Here is a 23,717-nt window from a genome sequence, read left to right on the forward strand (position 1 = left end):
AGCTTGAGAGAATCACGTACTTACCTATTCAACCTGTACTGATTATGGAACTCTCTTTCCTTCACTGCACTGTATTCATTTTGATACTTGAGAAGTTGTTCTCTCATTTTGGAGACCTCGGTGGTGAATGCCTGTGGAAAATTATCAGCCTGCTCCAGGTGAAACTCCTGCTGTTGTATTTGCTCGGTGAAATGTTTGGCTTCCTGTAGCAGTTGCACCTCTGACTCTTGCATGCTGGGTCCCATAAAAACAGAGATTTGCATAATGAGAAGTGTACACCTTCAATACCTTTAGTAACTCCTGTGGGGAGGGTTCTAGCGAGGAGAGGAGGGAGTATGTCCGCACTGCTGCCCCTGTTCCTTCCATTCCTGGGTTCAGTTCAATTCAGTGGCATTTTTGTGCCAAGTCTAGCACTAGGTACTAGAGGCAAATGGAGCTCACAATCTAGCAGAGGGGAGCAGACGTATATACGCATAAGGAATACCAGCTGACAAGTGCTACCACTAGTGTCTTGATCAAAATGGTGGGAGATGACAGAGAAAGGCTTAGTTGCATGGGAATGTGATGTTTGCACTTGACTTTAAAGAATGATCATGACCTTCCAAGGGCGGGAAGAAAAATAATGAAAAGAGTGGGTCCTCCCTCCAGCTGCCCCAGCAACCCTGGCTTTCTCGAATTCTTGGACTCTCATGACCTGATTGAAGGAAAACCTTTTCCTCCTTAGTGATGAGAAAAGACAGTAAGTTTTCCAATGACACTTTGCTAGGAAACTAGGAAGAAAAATTCTCCTGTAAAATTATGGACTTAAATTAATTTACAGACTTCTGATCATAACATCAGTGCCTGGCTACAGCTGGACGTGAGTGTCACAGCAGAGGGCGATTCCTACATCTCCAGTTATATTCTATGGCTTTGGCTTTATCTTGGGAAAAGGGTTAAGCATCTGGCTAGAGGCAGAACTGAATGAATATAGAAACTGGACTTAATGGAATCTCCAGTAATCTTCTAGAAATCATTCACTTATGCTGTATCATACACTAACACCAGCTCCAGCCTTACCGGCAGACTTGACTTATCTTTCTCAGAAACCCAGCTTCCTGACATTTGCCATCTCTCCTGTTCAGAAGCAACACCCTGCCACTTCCTGTTTTAAAGGCAGCTCTCTCTTTGTGTGTGTGTGTGTGCTTCCTCACCGGGAGAAATCTTCAGGTTTCTGCTCATTTGCAGAGATGCCCAATAACTTAATCAAGGCTCTCTCAACTGAAGTTACCAGCTCCACCCATTTTCTCAGGCTTCAATATGTCATTTGCTCAATAGCAGAACATTTATTGGGACATCATATGTTCCAGGCGCTATGTTAGGTACCAAATAGCAACAACAGCCATAAAGATAATAGATGCAATTTCCGTTAATGAAAGCTGGAGTTCTTTCTTACAGTTCAGTTTCCTTGTATATACTTTGTAAATCTGAGGTTACCTGATGTCCTTAACATGAGTCTTCAGCTGTGGAATTGTAAGGTATTGGCTTGGGCCATCGTTCCTGTTTTCCCTCAGAAAGTGGGTGAACAATGTGGTTAGGGTTCCAGCCAGAAGACAAGTGGTAACTTACACACATGGACTTGAAATATAGCGTTAGCAGAAGAGAATTTAACAACTCTTATAATGTGGTTTCTATGGAAGACGCATTCAATTTCAGTCCAGCATTTCCAGCCCATATCTGTCCTGCTACGGCCCCAGCAGCAAGAGTAAAGAGTCTATATCTTCATGCCTCTCCCACCCACCGGGCAGTGGGGTGGGAGAGAGTGGTGGGTGTTGGTTGTAATCACAAAAGAGGGAATTAAGGGGTCAGGAGGGGGTAAAATGTGGTAGCAGAAGGGAAGTAATGGTTTTGCAACACAACCTGGAAGGAGAAAGAAAGAACACCATAGCCTTGGTCCTGCATGGCTCTCTGACACTGGAGGTTGGTTAGGAACGGAGATGGAGCTGAGTACGTATGGGGTGGAGTCAAAGTGAAGGGAACATAGGGATGCAGTTCTGCTCTTCTCCTTCACTCCTCCCTCAGGCTCCCATCCTCAGAGAAGCCAAATGCATGGGCAAGAAAAGAAGTAGGAGTAGTGGTTGGAGATCGGGGGAGAGGATGGCTGGGGAATCACAGGATGGAGTTTCTATTCACTGTGTCTCTCCTTGGAGTTTAATGAAGATGTCATGCAAAGCTATGAGGCAGAGGGCGGGGAAAAGGAAGAAAGAGGCTTGGGAGTAGCGGCGGAACAGGATTTCCCCTTCTTTCTCACTCTCCTTCCCCCTTGATTCCCAGTGGCTGATGGCAGATGCTTGGGAAACCTTGTTGAATTATTCTGTTGAAGCCTAGTCTTCTGACCTCTGCTGATTAGGACTGGGCTAAGGCGAGTAGCCAGGGATAGGAGGAACCGGTGAGAAGTAAAGACAGAAATCTCAGCAGATGTAGGCTGGGCTTGTCATAGAACCTACACCTCTGAGCGATGAAGAAAGGTGGGGAGGAGAGAATCTTACAGGAGTGTCCTGTAGCAGATAATGTCAGTGCCTCGCCAAAGTCCCCTTGGCACGCTCTAGGGGTCACCTGTAGCTTCGATGGACAGTTATCATATATAGCAACAGCATCTGTATGCCTCTGTCTGAGAGCTTTCTCTGGCCAATGGAACGTGCTTGACTTCTCACAGGGTAAGCTAGAAGTGCCAGGAGCTCACCTACCTAGAAGCACTCTTTGATCAACAAAGGATGGAAGTTAGTGAACAAATATGCCAGCGTCTTCACCCTTCCGTGGGAGAGCTCTGAGGCGTGTTCTACAGTCACTCAGAGAGTCCTCAGTGAGACAGAGCCCCAGTTGCCTGCACTGTTAACCTGAAGATTAACACACCCCCAGCTGGATAACTCCCTTCCCCATCTCACTTCCCTACTCCCTCACGATAATTTCTGGTATCACTTCTTAAAATGCTTGAACTCAAATCTTGGTCTCAGAGTCTGCTCTTGGGAAAATGAAAAACAAGACAGGTCCCACTACAAGTAAGAAGTAGAGATGTGAGTAAAGGTGTCTTCACGTCGGTAAATAGCATACCTTACCACGGTATCATGCAGCAAGGTGTACTTGGCTTTTAACTCTGCCATCCTGGTTCCAGGAAGTTTCCCCATAGCATGTAACTAGCAAAGAGATCACAGGAACACAAGACCACTATTAGCCATCACCCCCTTTATGTTTTACGCAGAGATAAAATGGTTATATGGATGTACCATAAAATCTTTCAGTTAAACATTAGGAAGTATATGAGGCAATAAGGCATATTAGAAAGATGGTAGGTGTTCAGAGCAAATGGTTCTAGTTCTAGTCTGCTCTCAGTTCGTGGGCAAGTTCTTTTCCCTCTGAGTTCTTTTATCTCTCTAGATGAAGACTGTGATTTCTTCATCTGTAAATCGAGGGAAGGAATTGAGTTAAATTCTTCCAGTTCTAAAAAAAAACCCATATTTCTAGGTTTAGCAAACCACCTACAGAGTATAGATTACCAGGATGGCTATTTGTAAGTTGAGAGAACTAATAATTATTGAGCATCTTTTCTGAGCAACTGTGGTACATCAGTTGTTTTATTCCTGAAAATGTTTTGTGAACAGGAATTATCTCCATTTCAAATTAAAGTTTAGAAAGGTTAAGTAATTTGTTTAAAGTTATAGAGCTAGTTAAATGCAGAGTCAGGATTTAAACCCAAGGGGTCCAGCTCCAAAAATCCATGATCATTCCTCTGTACCACGATGCCTCTGCCTCTACTGTCAAAGAAACATGAAAATTTATTTGGTACACAAAGTGATTTTATTTATTCCTTTTTCATTTCTGCCAAGATAACTTTTGATTTACTCTCTGAGTTAGGTGATAAGTAGCTAACAGACATCATAACACAGCATCAAACACTAAAGTGTTACCATAATGCAGTGAGCATTTGCATTAGGTTGGACTTAACTGGAATGCTGGTGACATGGTATCAAAAAATGGAACTAAAGATAAGATTTGGGTTTTTCAGTGCCCTCTTGTTCTTAGCTCAAAATATTTCTTGAGTCCATCCACTTTCCTCTCCCTTCCCTAGATCCTGCTAGTCTCAGTCCCATCATCTCTCAGCCGGACTACAGCAAAACTCCAACTGCCCCCTCCCCATCTGTGTTTCCACTCAGGGGCCCTATCCATCTACTTTCCATGGAGATCATTTTAAAAACTCAAACATGCTCTTGTTATGCTTGGTGCTCAAAACTTTTCAAGTGGAATAGAATTCAAGACCCTTGGTACAACCCCTGAGGTCCTGTCTGACCCTGCTTCCCTCCCTTTTCACAGCACTCTCTTCCAGCTCATAGGACTCCAGCCACACTGGCTGCCTTTTGTTTCCATAAACGCATGAACCTCTTTCCTTCCTCAGGCCTCTGCGTTGGCCGTTCCTCATTCGCACCCTCCTTCACTCCAACTCTTTCTTCATACCTCAGCTTAAATATCCATAAAAAGGCCTTGAAAAGCTTAAAAGTCCATAAAAAGGCCTTCTCTGAAGTCTATATCTAAGACAGATACCCACCTACACTGCACCCCCCAAACAACTCTGTACTTCATAACGTAACATGTTACCAGCTGCAATAGTACATTTATTTATTATGATCAAAAGAATGTTATTCCTCAGGTGGTATAAAGCCCCATGAGGAAAGGGCCTGGGTTACCCTGTTCTTCACTGTATCCTCAGCCAGTAGAACCCCAGGCGCAGCGTAGGTGTTTGGCATATACATGCTGAGTGAGCAAATGAATGAATGGAACCGAGAACATGCAAACGCCTGAGTACATAGTGGGGTTTCATGGTTTCTCTACCAAAATCAGGGTAGGAAAACATTGTTAAAGGCACTATGCAACCATCTGTTTGTGAAAGTATTTGGGATCTTTCACGAGGGACCTACAAGCTGGTGCCAGGCCTGGGTTCCAGTCCCCACAACCCTCTTTTTTATGTATGAGTGAAATATGGGGAACAGGATTTTTAAAACCTTTGAGGAGGTTCCACTTCTCACTATATGATTTATGTGTAACTTCTTGTTTTTTTTTTTTTTTTTTTTGTGGTACGCGGGCCTCTCACTGTTGTGGCCTCTCCCGTTGCGGAGCACAGGCTCCGGACGCGCAGGCTCAGCGGCCATGGCTCACGGGCCCAGCCGCTCCGCGGCATGTGGGATCTAACCGGACCAGGGCACGAACCCGTGTCCCCTGAATCGGCAGGCGGATTCTCAACCACTGCGCCACCAGAGAAGCCCTAACTTCTTGTTTTTAATTTAATTTAATTTAATTTGTTATTTTTTGGGGCTGCGCGTGGGCTTTCTCTAGTTGTGTCGAGCGGGGGCTACTCTTTGTTGCGGTGCGCGGGCTTCTCGTTGCGGTGGCTTCTCTTGTTGCGGAGCACAGGCTCTAGGTGAGTGGGCTTCAGTAGTTGTGGCTCGCGGGCTGTAGAGCGCAGGCTTAGTAGTTGTGGCGCACGGGCTTAGTTGCTCCGTGGCATGTGGGATCTTCCCGGACCAGGGCTCGAACCCGTGTCCCCTGCGTTGGCAGGCGGATTCTTAACCACTGCACCACCAGGGAACCCCCCATGTATAACTTCTTAAGTGTTGAGTTGCTGTTGGTGGGTTGACCTAATGTTAGATTTTATAGATATTTAATTAAACACATTTATTTTGGTTCTGCAGTTTTCTTTCTGGATTTTTGAGCCAATACATAATTTATTTTGTATCACAGACATTGTCATTGGCTCCTAAAAAGGGTGTAGGACATAGGCACTGTACCTTTAAAGTCTAACTGGTTAAAAAAAAAAAGCTTTGCATATGGGCACTCTTAAAGGAGAAAAGTAACTGGGAAAAGGTTATATGTGTGAGTGTGGGCTTATATGAGTATGTGTGTACCATGAAGGCCACATGGGAGCCAGCCTTGTAACTAGCCAACAAACTAGCCTAGTAAGATAGCCACTGGAGGTAAGCCATTGGGTAAGGTAATTATGGAATCACATGTTTAGAAACACATATAGTATTTTGTTTTAAGGCTGAAGAGACCATTACCTTCCACCAACTGCCCTGCACAATGGAAACAAGTGAATTGACATAGGGCCTCCTTACAGTAGCCCACAGTTCAAGGAGAGACACACAAAAGAAATTATGGAATGCTTAAAACTACACTCAGTAGTTTTATTATTCATAAAAAAGTATATTTGGTATTTTGCAATTATTTTCTTTATATTGTAAGTTACAGCAAATAAGTAAAATTATAAATTATAGACCCCTTCCAGGGGGTGGAACTTCCAGAATGGTAGTGTGAAGAGCTCGATGAATCCTCTCTCTCAAAGAAACATTGATTAAACTGGTTAAAACTATCTCAGACAACCATTTACAGTCTCTGGAAATTGACCTAAGGGTGTGCAAGAAATTGAGAGGCATTTAGTTAACGAAATCTACTGAAACTCAGTAAGAAGAGTGGGAGACTGTGGCATTTGCCCATGAGCTGCAGCCATCACCCTTAGCTCCCAGTTGTGTAAGAACTATTCCGGGCAGGGTTAGGGGCCAATGAAGAGCCCACTGCTCCCAACTTCCTATTCCTGAAGATGCATTTAGGCGGGTGGGGCAGCCCCAGAAAACTGCTGCACTCCACCTCCCCTCCTGCCCAGCTCTGTTTGTGAAAGAGCTTCACCGGGGGGCGGCTGCAGCTGTTCAGTAGTGCCCACTCCCCACTCCCCAAGCTCCTGCTTTCCAAGGAGGCTCTGGGCAGGCGTGGCAACCTAGGAAGATCAGAGTCCCCTAGCACCCCAGCTCCTGCTGAGCAAGTCCTGCCTGAGAATGCTCACTTTATTTGGAACAGTGTAGACTAGTCATGCCCCAGAGCATTGTCCAAAACAATAGCTATCACAAGAATGAACAGTAAGAGGAGGCTCATAGCTTAGTGATACCGGTGGAGGCAGATCAGCAGAAGTTTAACAGAAAAATCATGGCCAGAGACAGTCAAAGAGGGCCCTGCTAATATCACAGTCAGTACTGGTGGTCCAGAAGGCTGTGGAAAAGCTCAAGGCTGTGACCTCTCAGGAGTGACCAGAGAGGGTACTTCCAAGCTATCAGTCGCTGAGCTAAAGGTGGGGCATATATGTAAACGCCCTGAACCTTGAAAGTGGTCCCCAAGCCACATACAGACTCAGTGGAAAAGGGTGAAACCTATACTGGCTCGGGAGGCTTAAATACAATCTCTGACTAATCAATGACTGACCAAGCTATGGAGCACCGCACCCAAGAAGCCAAAGTTAATAATTAATAAAAACAAGGAAAGATTACACAGAGACAACAGAGGCTGCACACTACGGAGGATACACTTCAGAATTAGTTCAGCCAAGTCACTAAACAAATAAATGTTTGAACAACAATAACAAAGACAAAACAGCAACAAGAAGAAGCCTGGAGAGGATCAGAATCCGAAGTTGCTCCAGTGTTATCCAAAATGTCCAATTTTCAACAAAAAGTCATGAGACATGCAAGGAAAAAAGGTTGGAAACTGCTTTGGGCGTGTAGACGTTGGACTTAACAAAGACTCCAAAGCAGCTATTATAAATATGTTGAAAGAATGAAAGGAAACCACATTTAAAGAATTAGAAGTGATTATGATGACAATTCATCAAAGAGAGACTATCAATAAAGTACGGATCTCGGATAAGACCTAAGGTTTTTAAAATTATGTCCTTTGGGTAGTAAGAATGCATGGTTTTTATATATTTTTTTTTTGCTTATCTGTATTTCCTAATTTTCTCCAATGCATACATAGTACTTTTACTAATACAAGGCTGTTAAAATATGCTTGAAAACTATTGCTGTAAGCAATGGGAATTCAGAGCAGAATTTCAAACTGGAGAGTACTGCGATCAGATCCTAGTGGCAGATACAGCCAAATTCTAGCTCAGACTTGTTGAAAACTCAGCTGTATTTTCCCTAACTTGAGTCTCATCCGAAACAGCAGTAGTTCCAAGCCTGATGGCAGGTGGTCCAAGGATGCCTGTTGGGAGGTTTCATGACCACAGAAAAAGCAAGAAGATGGAGAGATTTCCTTTCCTATTTGCTATTTCCATCACTCCACCAGCCAGATTGCCTTTGGTACCCCAGAATCTGGAAGAAAGCTGACAGGGCAAAACATCTGATATGCCTTTGTAGTTTTTACATAACTTGGAAAAGGTTAAGTCATAGATATTCAGAAAGAGGATTGATAAGCTATCTTTATTTGGTCTACTCTACTAAAAACAAATCTCTTAGAAAGAAAAAGATTCAATCCTAGTAGATGAAATGCTTTGCTCATAAACATAAACGTGGAAAAGATAGTTGCATTTTCACACTGCATGATACAACCGGGTACAGAAACCAAGTTTGTCGCGTGTTAAAAATGCAGAATCTAAGAAATAGAGCGTAAAGCCCGAGCTTAAGTTGTCAGAGAGTATACACAACAAAAGGTTAGATATAATGTCATAAGTTCATCAATATGATTTCACAATAGATACTTGTATTACTGAATTGCCTTGTTCGTAATTGAGAATGGAAGGAAACATTTACTCTAGAGCTAAAAGTTTAACAAGAGTTCATGATTCATAGATGACATGTAATAATATGGAAAAAATTTCGAAAATTGAAATTTTAGGACATTCCAAGGAAAGTAATAGCTCAGTAAGAGCTTTTACCAAGTGAACTTATCTGGAAGGGGGTCAGCATGAGGAAACAATTAGGTGTTTGTGTGGGTGTTTGCAGAGCAACCAAGGTGACCATTGTTATTAACCTACTCTGTTCCTGTTGCCTCTTTGACATTACCTACTGGTGGTCTCATCCTGAGAAATAGCTGCCATGCTGTGGGAGGTAGACAAATCCTTACCATCCTTATCTCCCTCTCACCCTCTCCCTGTCACTGCTAGAAATAAACAACATAGCCATTTGATGTCGCTCAAATGCAATTGAACTCTCAACAATGATTCATCACTCTTTTTGTTTGACTTTTCCCCTTAGTTGTTATATCAAGTTTTAGCTTTTCTGTACACCTAACTCATTCACCAAACAAAATTAGGCCACCTAAACTCATCAATGAATCCATTTATCTTACACCTACACCCACCCTTAACTTCTTTCCCCAAATCTCAAAAATGAAATCTTCCTTTCCTCCTGTCAAGTCCAACCCATGCACCTGTGCTCTCAAACATATACTCTCCTACTTCTTCCCAGGCATCAGTTATACCTTCTCTCCTTTATAACCTCTACTTGTCCTACTTTGCTGGCTCAACACATAGAAGTCAAGTACGTTACAAGTGGACTTTGGTTTGAATTCCAACTCTGCTACATTTTAACTCTGTAATTAGGAGTAATATTTAATCAATCTGTACCTCAGGTTTCTTCAGTTATAAAAGAGAGACAAAAATAGCCCCCGTTACATAAGACTCTAGTGAAGACCAAATGAATCAATATATGTAAGGTATTGAGTATAGTATCTAGTACACAAATAAGGGCTTAATCAATGTTAGTTATTATTATTACCATTAACATTATCCTCAACCTGTAAATTTGCTCGTCTATCTCATTAAAAACAAACAAACAAAACAAAACACCCCATGGACGCTATGTTCCCATGTAATTAGCCCTTTCTTTCTCTCCTTCTCTTTCATTTCAGTTTTTCTCAAAAGAGTTGTCTCTGCCCTTTATCTCCACTCCCTTACCTTCCAGTCACTCACCAATCCATAGTGACCAGACTCCCCGCTCCATCACCAGACTGGTAAACTGACAAATGACTTCCTCATTTCTCTGGCTGATTTTGATATTTTTCTCATGATCACCGTTTTTCAATAATTTGTTTAGGATATGTCCTGGTATGGTTTTCTTTGGCTTGAGATTTGTTCAAAGTTTTCAATCTGTGGGTTTATAGTTTTCCTCAAATTTGGAAAAATTGCAAGTGTTATTTCTTCAAATATTTTTTTCCATCCCCTTCTCTACTTCTTCTGTGACTCTAATTAATCATTTGGTTTGGCCACTTGATGTCCACAGATCATTGATGTTCTGTTCATTTTTATCTTCCAGTCTTTTTTCTTTGTTTCATTTTGGATAGTTTCTCTTGCTATATCTTAAAGCTCACTAATCTCTTTATCTTTAGTGCCTAATCTCTTAATCTCATGCGGTGAACTTTTCATCTCAAATGTTGTATTATTCATCTTTAGAAGTTTGATTTGGGTCTTTTTATAACTTCCACTTCTCTCATTATGCTCATGTTTTCCTCTACCTTTCCCCCTACATTCAAAATATATATAATAGCTGTTTTAATGTCCTTGTCTACTAGTTCTATTTTTGTGTCTACTTCATTGATTGATTCTTCTCATTATAGGTCATATTTTCCTGCTTCTTTGCATGCCTACTAATTTTTTTTTTTTTTTTTTTTTTTTTTTTCGGTACGCGTGCCGCTCTCTGCTGTGGCCTCTCCCTTTGCGGAGCACAGGCTCCGGACGCACAGGCTCAGCGGCCAAGGCTCATGGGCCCAGCTGCTCCACGGCATGTGGGATCTTCCTGGACTGGGGCATTTTTTTTTCGGTACGCGGGCCTCTCACTGTTGTGGCCTCTCCCATTGCGGAGCACGGGCTCCGGACGCGCAGGCTCAGCGGCCATGGCTCATGGGCCCAGCCACTCCGCAGCATGTGGGATCTTCCCGGATCGGGGCACGAACCCGTGTCCCCTGCATCGGCAGGCGGACTCTCAACCACTGCGCCACCAGGGAAGCCCACCTACTAATTTTTGATTGGATGCCAGACACTGTGATTTTTACACTACTGTGAAATGGATTTTTCTTTCTTTTTGGGGGAGGAGTATTCCTTTAAATACTTGGGGGCCTTGTGAGTCACAGTTAAGTTTCTTGGAAACAGTTTGATCCTTTCAAGCCTTGCTTTTAAACTTTGTTAAGGAAGTCCAGAATAATCCTTTTTCTGGGCTAATTTGGTCCCACTACTGAGTCAGTACCCTTCTGCTGTGTCAACAGGTCTTTTTAACCTCCTAACATGAACTCTTCTTGGCTCTGCATGATCTCCAAGTATTGTTCCATCCCCTCCTCTCTGGGAGTTCTTTCCCAGACTCAGTAGTGTCCTCACACGCATGCACTGATCAGTATCCCTCGGGAGATTTCTGGAGCTCTCTCTCTCTCTTTGAAACTCTTCTGTTGCCTCACCTGTATATTTTAGCCAACTTGGCCTCCGTGAACCCCAAACTCTGTCTCCTCAAATCAGCAAGACCACCTGGCTCTGTTTGGAATCCCCTCCCTATGCTATCATTTGGAAACACTCTGTAAGTAGTAAAATGGGGCAATTGTAGTTCTCAACTCTTTTATTTGCCTTTTCCTAGGGATCACTGTCCTGTGCTGTTGTCCAAAGTCTGAAAACCATTGTTTCACCTGATTTGGTCCATTTTTTAGTTGTTTCAGGTAGGAGAGTAAATCTAGTTTATGTTATTCCATCTTGATTAGAAGTGGAGCCCCAGTGACCTCTTAATTATTAAATTCAAACATTTCTCTGTCCTTATAATACTTGATAATTTTGTGACATTTATTACTGTTGACTTATTACAGTTCATTGTTCCTTGAACTCTCTCCTCCTCTGGTTCCTGTGACATAGGGTCTCAGGGTTCTCTCCTTACTCTTGTGTTTTCTTCTTTGGTCCTCCTTTAAAAGTTGGTGTTGCCCATGATTTTGTCGTTACCTTTTTTCTTTTTAAAAATTATTCACTGTCCCTCATCTGAACTACCTCCTACTCACAGTCTGAACCTACCTACATGCTGATGACTCCTGAACAGAGGGGCCTGCACGCTACTGTTATTGGCCAAGTTAGGACTTTATTTGGGCAAGGGCCATTCAAGACTATGGGAATTAGGGTTAGAGAACAATAAACATCTTCATCTAACACCTGGAACACATGAAATGGTTTACATGAATGATACAATATCAATGTTCATGTATTGTGACCATTTTTTTGGAGAGAAATTTGATATTATGGGGCATTTCATCCATAGATTCTGTTGAACTAGATATTATCAGATAGTTTCTTAGAATAAACAGAACCTATATAGTGCTATACACAAGTCTTCATCACTTCTTATTGAGAATGTGGCAGTACATAACTAAGCACTTTCCTTACTTCAAGTTGTGTCCCCTTGAATCTGTCCTTCACGCTGCTAGCAGAGTGCTTTATCTAAAACACAATTTCGCCTTGCTTAAAACCCTTCAGGGCTTCCCTGGTGGCGCAGTGGTTGAGAGTCCGCCTGCCGATGCAGGGGACACGGGTTCGTGCCCCGGTCCGGGAGGATCCCACGTGCTGCGCAGCGGCTGGGCCCGGGAGCCACGGCCGCTGAGCCTGCGCGTCCGGAGCCTGTGCTCCGCAACGGGAGAGGCCACAACAGTGAGAGGCCCGCGTACCAAAAGAAAAAAAAAAAAAAAAAAAAAAAATCCCTTCAGAGGATCCTATCACCTTCAGGATTAAGTCTTGGTCCCTTTACGTGGTTTACAAGGGCCTTCATTATCTGGCAGTTGCCACCCTCTCCAAACCTGTCTCCTCTCTTTCTAAACCTATTGTGACCATTTCAGTTCTAGACCACGTGCTATGGTAGGCTGAATAATTCCCCCACCCCTAGATGTCCACATTCTAACCCCTATCGTGTGTAGATTTGTTACTTTATATGGCAAAAGGGACTTTGCAGATATGGGCTTTAAGATGAGGAGATTATTGTGGATTATCTGGCTGGGTGCAGTCTAATCACGTGAGTACTTTAAAGCAAAGAATCTTTCTTAGCTGAGTTAGAGATATGAAATGGAAGTCGAAGGAAAGATTGGAAGTGTGAGAAGGACTTGACCTGCCAGAGGAAGGGGATCTCAAGACAAATAAGGGCAGCCTCTAGAAGCTGGAACAGGAAAAGAACCAGATGATCCTCTAAAGCCCCCAGAAAAGAATGCAGTCCTGTCAGCACCTTGATTTTAGCCCACTGAGACTCATATTGGACGTCTCACCTACAGAATTATAATATAATAAATTTGTGTTTAAGCCACCAAGTTTGCGGTAATTTGCTATGAGAGCAATAGAAAACTAACACAGTTCCATACCGTGTCTTTGCATGTTATATTGCCCTAGCTTCAATTTCTCTCTCCTGTCCACTTGGAGAATTCTTATTCTTCCTTAAAACATCTCAGTGGTCAGCATCTGCGGCTGCCTGACATCTCCAGGCAGAATTGATTCTTTCTCTCTATTGCTTCTGTATTTTTAGATGCACCTGTTACTGTACACATTGTACACTATTATCTCTATTATCATATTACACTAATATGTCTCCTCCATTGGGCTGTGTAGTCCTTGGTGATAGGAATCCTACTGTATTCATCTCTGAGTCCCAGCCCGTAGCTTGGTATCTCATAAGTACTCGGCAGTGTTCCTTAAACTGTGTGGACTTAAGCTTATCTTAAAACCAGTAATGTAGCTGGAAGAACTCTAGTTCATTCATTCACCTCCATTCCAACTGACCCGTCAGAGAAGGCAGGTGTAAAAGGAGGAAAAGAGCAAGGTAACCTGGCCTGAACACAAGACTTGAAAGAGCAGAGAATGTGCCAAACAAAACTGACTGCCTCACCCCACAGCTCCCCTTCTCTCTTCTGTGTGGCTGGCAAGGCTCACAGGATGAGCAGGGAGATCTGGGACGGTTTCCCACAGCTGTCTTGTTCCTCCTTTGGTGGCCGACCACAGGAATGCAAGGGGGAGGCTACAAGTGGCAAACAGGACCTCCCAGAGTTAAGGTCGCAAATGCAGTGGACATGGTGGGTGAGAGTAATGCAGGTGGCTTAACTCTATATAGGACTTCAAAATTAAGTGACAATAATTTTAAGATAACATGTACAGCCAAATAAATAAAAAGCATGCCTGAGCACAGACATGCTAATGAGTGGCATTCCTTTAAAACACTCACATTTGTCCCAGTGAAACGGCGATTGCTTGGAATTTTAACAATCATTTATCCTTTGTTTAAATGATTTCCCCCTACTTCCAAAGATCCTGGGAAAAGATGATGGCAGGTTGGAGTGGCTGTGAGCCCAGGAGGCGGGAGACGAGCCAGATTAAAAGCCAGAGGCCTCTTTCTGAACTTCAAAGAGTGAGCTGACAGGTAAGAGTACAGAAGCTAATGGGGCCAGAGTCCTGAGGGGCATTTGCACGAGGGCCAGAACATAATGGGGGCAGGAAACAGAGCCAGGCTAAAACCACGAATGACTGAAGTCACAAAAACAGGAACCAGGAGAGTAGGGGTGTGGGCAGGAGGGGCGTGGGCCCCAGAAAGAACTGTGTTGCCTGCTGACTCTGACCAGTCAGTCTTTCAGTCCTTCACAGGCAGCGTTCCCACCTCTAGGGCACCTCTACAGACCTTGAGTGGGTTTAGGCAGGGAGAGATCCAAAAGGGAGCCGGGACATTGGAGAACAGAGCATTTCTCACGCAAGGGTCACAAATGTATAAAGATGGTCAACTCTTCATCTCACTATGCAGATCACAGGCCACCAGCCCCTGCCCTGCCCCTGTCTTAAGAAGCTGTCACTGGAAACGTGGGTGAGCCCAGAGCACAGCAGGCAGGGTCCGTGGGCCAGGGTGCTCTCTCTGCCGCTGCGCCCACCTTTCAGGCTCCTCTCTGTGCTGAGAGCACCGCCCCTCTCAGCTGGCTGTCAGCTGTCAGCCCCCAGCTCTGGGCTATGAGGTTACAGATATAAAGGATATCGCCACTCTCCGCCACAAAGAAACTTGGGACCTCTGGTGCCCACATTCCTGTTTTGAAGATGCTTTTGCCCACAGTGCTCTTCCCAGTATTCATAAATAACAAATCATTTACCGCAGAGGCATCTGGGAAGCCCCAGTGCCAGCAGCGTGTGTGCCACGGCAGTGCCACCCTCCACTTCCCCTTCTAGCAGGCAGACTGTGATACACAGTGAAGCTTTTCACTGCTAATCGAAGAACTGTTCTTTGAAAACGAACAAAAACCCAAAGTTGCAGCTGGCACTTCCCCATTGACACCATAAAATGGAAACTTGGGAGCAGAATATGAGGATGTGTGAGTTCTCTTCTTGCTAATCCCCCCGTACGGGGGCTTTTCATCCTGGCAGCATATTTGGACGAGTCATTTAATTTTTGTTCAGTTTATTCTGAAGTATTTTATTCTTTTTGATTCTATTGTAAGTGGAATTGTTTTTGCGATTTCTTTTTTGGATTGTTTATTTCTAGTGTGCATAAGCCATTCAGTTTTGTTCAGTAAAATTATTAACCATGAAAACAGAGGTCAATCCTTAAAACCTGGTATAAGCTTTCCTATGTGTTCTGCAAATGTTTCAGATGAGGCAGAGTATCTTTGACTCTTTTATTTACTTGATATAGCCTGAGTACCTAGAAAACTGCTTGACACTAAGATGCTCAGAAATATTTAATGAATGAGGTCACTATATCTCACACATTCCTCAATTAGAGTGGTTATCTCGTTAAGCTGAAATCTTGCTCACATATCTGTTCACCAGATGGGAAGCTCTCTGAAGACAAGAATCATTCTGGTGTTTCAAGAACCTAGCGTAGTACATGGCACACAGCAGGTGCTCACACATGTCTCAAGAATCCATCAGTAGCTAGCAGACTGGGGGTGTGGCATGAAAGCTTGGGCATATCACAGAAGGATATCTCAATGTATGGTTTTTCTCTCTCCACGTACACATGTGAATTGGGCCAAAAGGATCAAGGATGTCACTGAAAGACTCTAAAAAAGTCAGTGTAGAAGGAACACCAACAGCCTGAAGGGTAAGGGTGTGTGTGTGTGTGTGTGTGTGTGTGTGTGTGTGTGTGTGTGTGTGTGTGTGTGTGTGCGCGTGTATGTGGGCGTGTGTGTATAAAGATAACAGGATATAAACTTGGTATTGATTGTGGAAGATTTATGGATTGGTTGGTTTTCTGAAGGGTGTGTGTGTGTGTGTGTGTGTGTGTGTGTGTGTGTGTGTGTGTGTGTGTGCGCGCGTATGTGGGCGTGTGTGTATAAAGATAACAGGATATAAACTTGGTATTGATTGTGGAAGATTTATGGATTGGTTGGTTTTCTGTGGAATACACACTCCGCATACAGGTTGGAATGGAGTATTAAGAGCCTTTGAATAGAAAAACTGTCAAACATTTTCTCCTGACAGCTTGTCACCCAGGGAAAGTCCTCAACTCAATGTGCTCTACCTCCAAGGATGCATAGCTCAGCCCACAGTTACTCTCTATTAATGACTTCAGTAGATTGGTAGGTCAAATTTAAGTATCAGAGATGTTCAAATCCGTCAATAAAGCATAAATTCCAACACCTGAATATTTGAATCCTAAAGAAAACTCTTTAAAGGGCAAGATAATAGAGCTTTTATAACTAAATGGGTATTATAATGTTATGCTTAAAGCCAAAGTTAGATCCTCAGAATCTTTTGGTTTATGTTCTAATAGAAACCAATTAGTCACCTTATAAATTTCTTAAAATACTATAATTGAATGGTAACAGATGGATAGCAACTACCCAAGGCTATCTTGGAATTTCCTCAGAATAGGGTGGGATATTCAGAAACTAACACAGTTTTCCAAGTACTCTGGTTTTTATGATATTTGGAGAGAGAGTTTTTTAGCTTGTTTTAGTTTTGGAAAAAGGAGAGAAAAACCATATAATACAACCAAGTATAATTTTAACTTCTTTCACTTGATACCAACTTTGATACCTAAGCAAAGTAAAATAAAAAGAAATGAAAAAAAAAAAGTTAAAAAAATAGATTCTAACAAACATTTCACCAAACACAGCTGTTTCTAGTTCACTAAGTCAACGATTACAAAATATTTTAATGTGCTTTCTGGCAAACAGGAATAGCCTCATTTCATGGAAATGCCACATTTCCAGTTATTCTTGATAGGTGGTAACACTATAAGGATCAGTAATTATTTCTACATATTTCTTTATCAGGAAAAGAAGTAAGATACTACCTATGTCTCTTAAAATATGTAAGATAGCCCTTAATCCATGTCACAGCAGTGTATTTCACTCCAAATATTGCAAACTAGCCGTCAAAAGTATAAATCTGCAGATGTTTTTAGTATGCATAATTTTTAAAGTTAGAAAAATTAGCTGGTAATGTTTAAAACTTTGTAGATTTTGGGGCTTCCCTGGTGGCGCAGTGGTTGCGCGTCCGCCTGCCGATGTAGGGGAACCGGGTTCGTGCCCCGGTCTGGGAGGATCCCACATGCCGCGGAGCGGCTGGGCCCGTGAGCCATGGCCGCTGAGCCTGTGCGTCCGGAGCCTGTGCTCCGCAACGGGAGAGGCCACAACAGAGGGAGGCCCGCATACCACACACAAAAAAAAAATTTGTAGATTTTGCCATAAAAAACTGAATTTTCAGCTTTTCTTGAAGAATTATTAGATTTGATGACACCAGATTCATATTCTAACATTGTAATAATCAGCTGGCATTGAGCAGAGATTGGCTTTCAGAAGTGATAGAAGAGGCTGCTCCTTTCACAAGAAGCACAGTCGGCCCCCCACCCATTCAAGGTGTGTGCAGTGTCCTGACACCTAGGCTGTTCCACTCATTCACATACCCTTTACGGGCCTTGTAGGCATTTAACATTGGCGTCCTGCTTTGTGTCATGTTTTATAAACATATATATACGTGTGTGTGTGTGTGTGTGTGTGTGTGTGTGTGTGTATATATATATATGGACATAAGGGTGTGTGACTGCATCGTGTTTTTAGAACTTAATGCTTTAAAATTTCTGAGATTTTGCTGCTATTTTTCCATTTTAGCTTCTGATACTTTTATGAAAAGATGAAATAAACATGTCTGATACTTTTTTGACTAATCGACATACTCTAAAAATATTTAAATTGAAATATTTTATTATTTGAATATTGAAATATATTTTATTCACTTTAGTAAAACTTTATGCACCATGGAACAAAAAATAAGCTAAAACGGTTGTGAAGACAATGTGAAAAAATGTGTCAGTCGGCTAAATTTGGCGGGCAGAGGTGGGTGCTGAAAAACAGGAAACATTCAGTTAACATAAAGAGCTTTTCCTTATCTACAAACATCATCCTTGCAGCTAATGACCCCTTTGGCTCTGTATTTTATGAGCTTTGATGAAAAAGCAAATTATAATTTGTAAGGAAGTTGCAGATAAAATTCTGAACAACTTACCCTAGCAGTTATCATTTTAGTAGAGGTTTGATCCAAATAAGAAGTGAACATTCAGTAACGTAGTCAAATGAGAAAATTATTTCCAGGCAAGTAAAGCACCAGAACACAAGGGATTCTAAGAGGGGAGTTATTGGGACAAAAATAATATATTCAAAAAGAGTGTAACTTATGACTTATGGTAAGAAGAAAGACTGGAAATTCCATAAAGGTAGGGACCATGTCCACCTTTCCTATCACTATGTGTCCAAGGTCTAGCCTATGTGGAACTCACAATACTTGTTGAGTACATGAAAGAAAACACACATGCAAGTACTTAGCAAATAGCAGTCATTCAATAAATATTTACTAAATAAATAATCAAATGAATTTATTCAATAAATATTTACCAAATGAAAATACACAAAAAGTACAAATTAATAATTCTTCTCATATCTTATTGAAAGTAATGCTTCATATTTATTTATTTATGAGAGATTGCTATGTACTATGTTAGGTGCTTTATGTATGTTATTTAGTCCTCACAATAACCCTGTGAAATAAATATTACAATCCAAAATTTAAAAAGTAAAAGAAAACTGAAGGTACTTAAGAAACTTGAACAAGGTCACAAAGCTTGTGAGAGGCTTTGTAGGAATTTGATCACAATTCTATTCTGTCACTCATTTTTAAGTGAATTAGAGAAACTCAGAAAGGAGTAGCATAGTCTCTTGCTGATGGCATGGAGACAGCGTGAAACACATCTGAAGAACTTAAGGTAGTACAGGTTGGCAGACATAAAAGTCCATAGGAGTGGGTAATATTTGTAGAAGGACAGACACTGTGTCAAACTGATGTTGTGAGGAAGGGTAGGGTGAAGAAATAATATTAGCTAACTTGAAGTCACTTGTAGTGTGAAACCAAAAGACAGTAGTCAAAAATAATTATAAAAAAGGAGAAATGATATTATATAAAGATAACCATTATAACAAAAGCACAAACCTTCCTAAATTCAAGAAGCTATATTATATATACTTTATATAAATATAAAGGCAGGATAAACTTTAAAATAGAATTATACTATAAGAAGGAGGAGGAAATGGGGGAGGGGCTAGGGATAGAAGTAATAATTCTTTGAATATACTTCGTTTTGTAGATGTGACTTAGAACAGTATAGTACCTTAATTAGAAAATTAAAATCAGTTGCTGAAAACTGAGGACAAAATAAATCAACTGAACATAACTATGTATCAAGTTGTTTTATAACTGCACAGTAATTTAAACAATTATATAGGACAATTAGGGAAGTATGAATTGACTGGATAGCTAATGACATTGAGGAATTTTTGTTAGCTGAGGGACTATGATAATGGCATCATGGTTACATTTTAATTTTTTAATTTTTTTTTTTTTTTTTTGTGGTACGTGGGCCTCTCACTGCTGTGGCCCCTCCCATTGCGGAGCACAGGCTCCGGACGCACAGGCTCAGCGGCCGTGGCCCACGGGAGCAGCTGCTCCGCGGCACGCGGGATCCTCCCGGACCGGGGCACGAACCCGCGCCCCCTGCATCGGCAGGCGGACTCCCAACCACTGCGCCACCAGGGAAGCCCCATCATGGTTACATTTTAAGGGAGTTTTTGTCTTTTAGAGATACAGACTGAAATATTTATGAACAAAAATACTTTGATATTAGGGATTTGCTTCACAATAATCAGGAGTTTGGTGGTGTGGGAAATGCGTGGGGGATGAATCTAGATTGACCATAAATTGATGATTGCTGAAGCTAGGTTATGGGTACTTGGGGGTTCATTATACGATTTTCTTTACTTTTGTATAGGTTTGAAAATTTTTATTAAAAGATTATATATATTTCTTGGGCTTCCCTGGTGGCGCAGTGGTTGCGCGTCCGCCAGCCGATGCAGGGGAACCGGGTTCGCGCCCCGGTATGGGAGGATCCCACATGCCGCGGAGCGGCTGGGCCCGTGAGCCATGGCCGCTGAGCCTGCGCGTCCGGAGCCTGTGCTCCGCAACGGGAGAGGCCACAACAGAGGAAGGCCCGCATACCACAAAAAAAAAAAAAAAAAGATTATATATATTTCTTGATAACCAAAAGTATCAGAATTTAGATATCCAAGAGAGTGTTGACCTAAAATACTTTAAAGGCTATTAATTTATTCAAATAATATTGTTTCTATAAGTATTATAATTGTATATTATAATAATCAATATTATAATATACTTAATCATCCATATAGTCAATGTTAGTTTTTAAAAAAATCACTCTCAGTTGGCTTGTTTTCCTACCTTACTCACCAAACTTAGGTCTACAGAGAGCTCAAATGAATCTTTTTTTTTTTTTTTTTTTTGGTGGTACGCGGGCCTCCCTCTGTTGTGGCCTCTCCCGTTGCGGAGCACAGGCTCCGGACGCGCAGGCTCAGTGGCCATGGCTCACCGGCCCAGCCGCTCCGCGGCATGTGGGATCTTCCCGGACCGGGGCGCGAACCCGGTTCCCCTGCATCGGCAGGCGGACGCGCAACCACTGCGCCACCAGGGAAGCCCGAATCTTTGACTTTCATCAAAACCCATTCCATCCTCAGGGAATGAATATTTGCCAGCCATAGAGATGATGAAAAGAATATACCATAGAATTAGAATAGACTGTATTGACTCGTTTAAAAAGAAAGCACAAAGGAACAAAATTTCCTAGAACGTCTTACAAAGACACTTTGAATATGTTCTCATATTCTTATCAAACTTAGAGACTACACTCTATTTCACAGAAGAAAACAGATGCTTAGCATTGCCTGGTATCCCATCAAAGTGGTTTTTCACTTCTATTTTTTTTTTTTTTTTTACAGAGATGCTCCTTATTTTGAGCATTTTGAGAAAAATAGATGAATGTAATTAATAGAGACGAATAGAATGGTAGTTATACTTACAAAGAAATTTTTGGAAAAATCTGAACACTCTAAACTATAGTGTTTAGATTGTGCATAAAAATAATATGTCAGAAAAATATACTAGGGGCCTGGAATATGTTATCTCATTTAATTCTTCTAATAATCCTATGAAATAGGTATGTGCCAGAGAGGCTGCGCTCTAAGGAGAGAAGCAAGGGTTCAAATTCATGGTGACTTCAGAGTCCATCCTCTTTTCACTACTCCACTCTGCCTCCTGCCATGTTGGCTAGAATCGGACAACAGCAGTTACAGGCTTAGTACTAACTCTTCAGAATTTATTATCCTTTAAGCACTAATTTCAAACAAATAGCTAGTGTCACATTTTAATTATGGAACTCTAGAGGAATTCCCACTAAAATCAGAAATAACGTAGGGAAGAGTGACTGGTATGAGCATGATCATTGAATATAATTCAGAAAATATATACCAAGGGATTTAGACAGGAAAATGTTGTGTATATATGAGAAAGAGGGAAAACGGTCATTATTTGCAGCTGATATAAATGCCTACATGAAAAATACAAAATAATTTTATAATGCAGTAAGGTGTCCATCTATAAAATAAATGTATAAAAATATAGCTTTCCAAATTAATAATAATAAGAAGTTTGAAAACATATTGAAGAAAAGATCTGATTCATAATACCAATGGGAAAGATGAAAAATCTGGAAATAAACTTAACAAGATATGTGAAAGATCCATATCTAGAAAACTACAAACGTGTATAGGGAAACGTAAAAGAAGTTGTGAACAAATGTCCCAGGCTGATAAAAATATTTTAAAATAGGCCAGTTATTCCCAAATTAATCACTAGAATTTTTGGAACTTATAAGATTGTAAAGTACAGTTGGAATAATAAGTTACTTAAATTTATAAAAGGAAGACTTCTAAGTGTGCATTTTCCCTTTCAGATTTAAGATGCATTCTAGATCTATGATATTTAAACAGCAGGACAGTAGCACCAGGATAGAGAGCCATATCAATGTAACCAGAAAACATTTTGCTTATGGATAAGTTCAAGTCAGCACAGGGAAAAGGTGGAATTCATTAAAACATTGGATTGTAAGAACTTTTTAAACATTCGGGGGAAAAATATAGTTAGGCTCCTATGTCACACTTTAAAACAAATTCTAGAGTGTTTAAATTCAAACATAAAAAATAAAACCATAAAAATAATAGAAAATGCACATGGCATTTATATGATTGTAGTATTGTGAAGGAATCATAAGGAAAAGATTAATATAAAAATGAAACATCTAAATGTTAAAAAATAATAATAAAATAAAATAAAATTTAAAAAAATGAAACATCTAAAGACTTCCATATATGTAAATACCACAATTGAAATTCAAATGTCAAAGTTGAAAAAAAGTATGCAAATACTTGATATACAAAGGGCTAATAATACAAATTTATTAAAAAAGAACAAATAAGGTTTTAGAAATTAAAAGAAAAACATTATATTGGAAGAATGGAGATCATGAAAATAAAGTCACTTAAACCCAAATGACTAATAATTATATGAAAAATTGCCTAATCTCACAAACCACATGACAAAACAGTTCTATTCCTTGATAAATGCCCACAGAGGTGCATGCACAAGTACGCCAAGAGACACGTACAAGAACGTTCAAGTTGCATTATTAGTAATTTATGAAAATTGGAAACAACCTCAATATCCATTGGCAATATATTGGGTAAATATAATACTGGTAAAACCAAACAGTGGAAATATACATGCAAAAATATGAATGATTCTCATAAATATAACATAGAGTGAAAGAAACCAAACACAAAATAATACATTTTGTAGAATTGTTTCCATCAAAATTTTAAATTGGCAAAACTGGGACTTCCCTGGTGGCTCAGTGGTTAAGAATCCTTCTGCCAATGCAGGGGACGTGGGTTTGATCCCTGGTCCGGGAAGATCCCACATGCCGTGGAGCAACTAAGCCTGTGCGCCACAACTACTGACCCTGCGCTCTAGAGCTTGTGAGCCACAGCTCCTGAGCCCGCATGCCACAACTACTGAAGCCCGCACGCCTAGAGCCCGTGCTCCACAACACGAGAAGCCACCGCAGTGAGAAGCACGCACACCACAATGAAGAGTAGCCCCACTCTCCACAACTAGAGAAAGGCCACATGCAGCAACAAAGACCCAATGCAGCCAAAAATAAATAAAATAAATTTTAAAAATAATGAAAACAGGCAACACAAAAGTATGGTATATGGGGATTCATGCTTAGGTGGTAAAACTATTAAGAACACCAAGAAAAGCATTATCATAAAAGTCAATACAGTGGCTACTACAGGGTGAATGACAGAGTAGGAGGGGAATTTCTGGAAGCTGGCAGTATTTTTTTTTTTGACTGGATGGTGGTTGAGTATTTGATTTCAATTGTATCTTTATATTTTGGACACTTTATATGTGTTACATTCAGAATTTAAAAAGATTAAAAACTATGTAGAAAATGGTCTAATTTTTATAAAATTACACACAAACA

At 41.1% G+C, this 23,717-nt stretch overlaps 1 protein-coding gene across 1 annotated transcript in view; it reads right to left on the reverse strand.

The window, feature by feature from the left end:
• CCDC146 (coiled-coil domain containing 146) overlaps positions 1-23,717 on the reverse strand; it is a 144,605-nt gene that overhangs the window by 47,331 nt on the left and 73,557 nt on the right. The window contains exons 3-4 of the mRNA XM_007117298.4: positions 3,091-3,173; positions 25-234 (exon numbers count right to left, since the gene is read on the reverse strand). Coding sequence (XP_007117360.2) covers positions 25-234; positions 3,091-3,173 — 293 coding nt within the window. The remainder of the gene's footprint in view (positions 1-24; positions 235-3,090; positions 3,174-23,717) is intronic.

The sequence above is a fragment of the Physeter macrocephalus genome, chromosome 5, assembly GCF_002837175.3.
Source record: "Physeter macrocephalus isolate SW-GA chromosome 5, ASM283717v5, whole genome shotgun sequence".
Taxonomy (NCBI): domain Eukaryota; kingdom Metazoa; phylum Chordata; class Mammalia; order Artiodactyla; family Physeteridae; genus Physeter; species Physeter macrocephalus.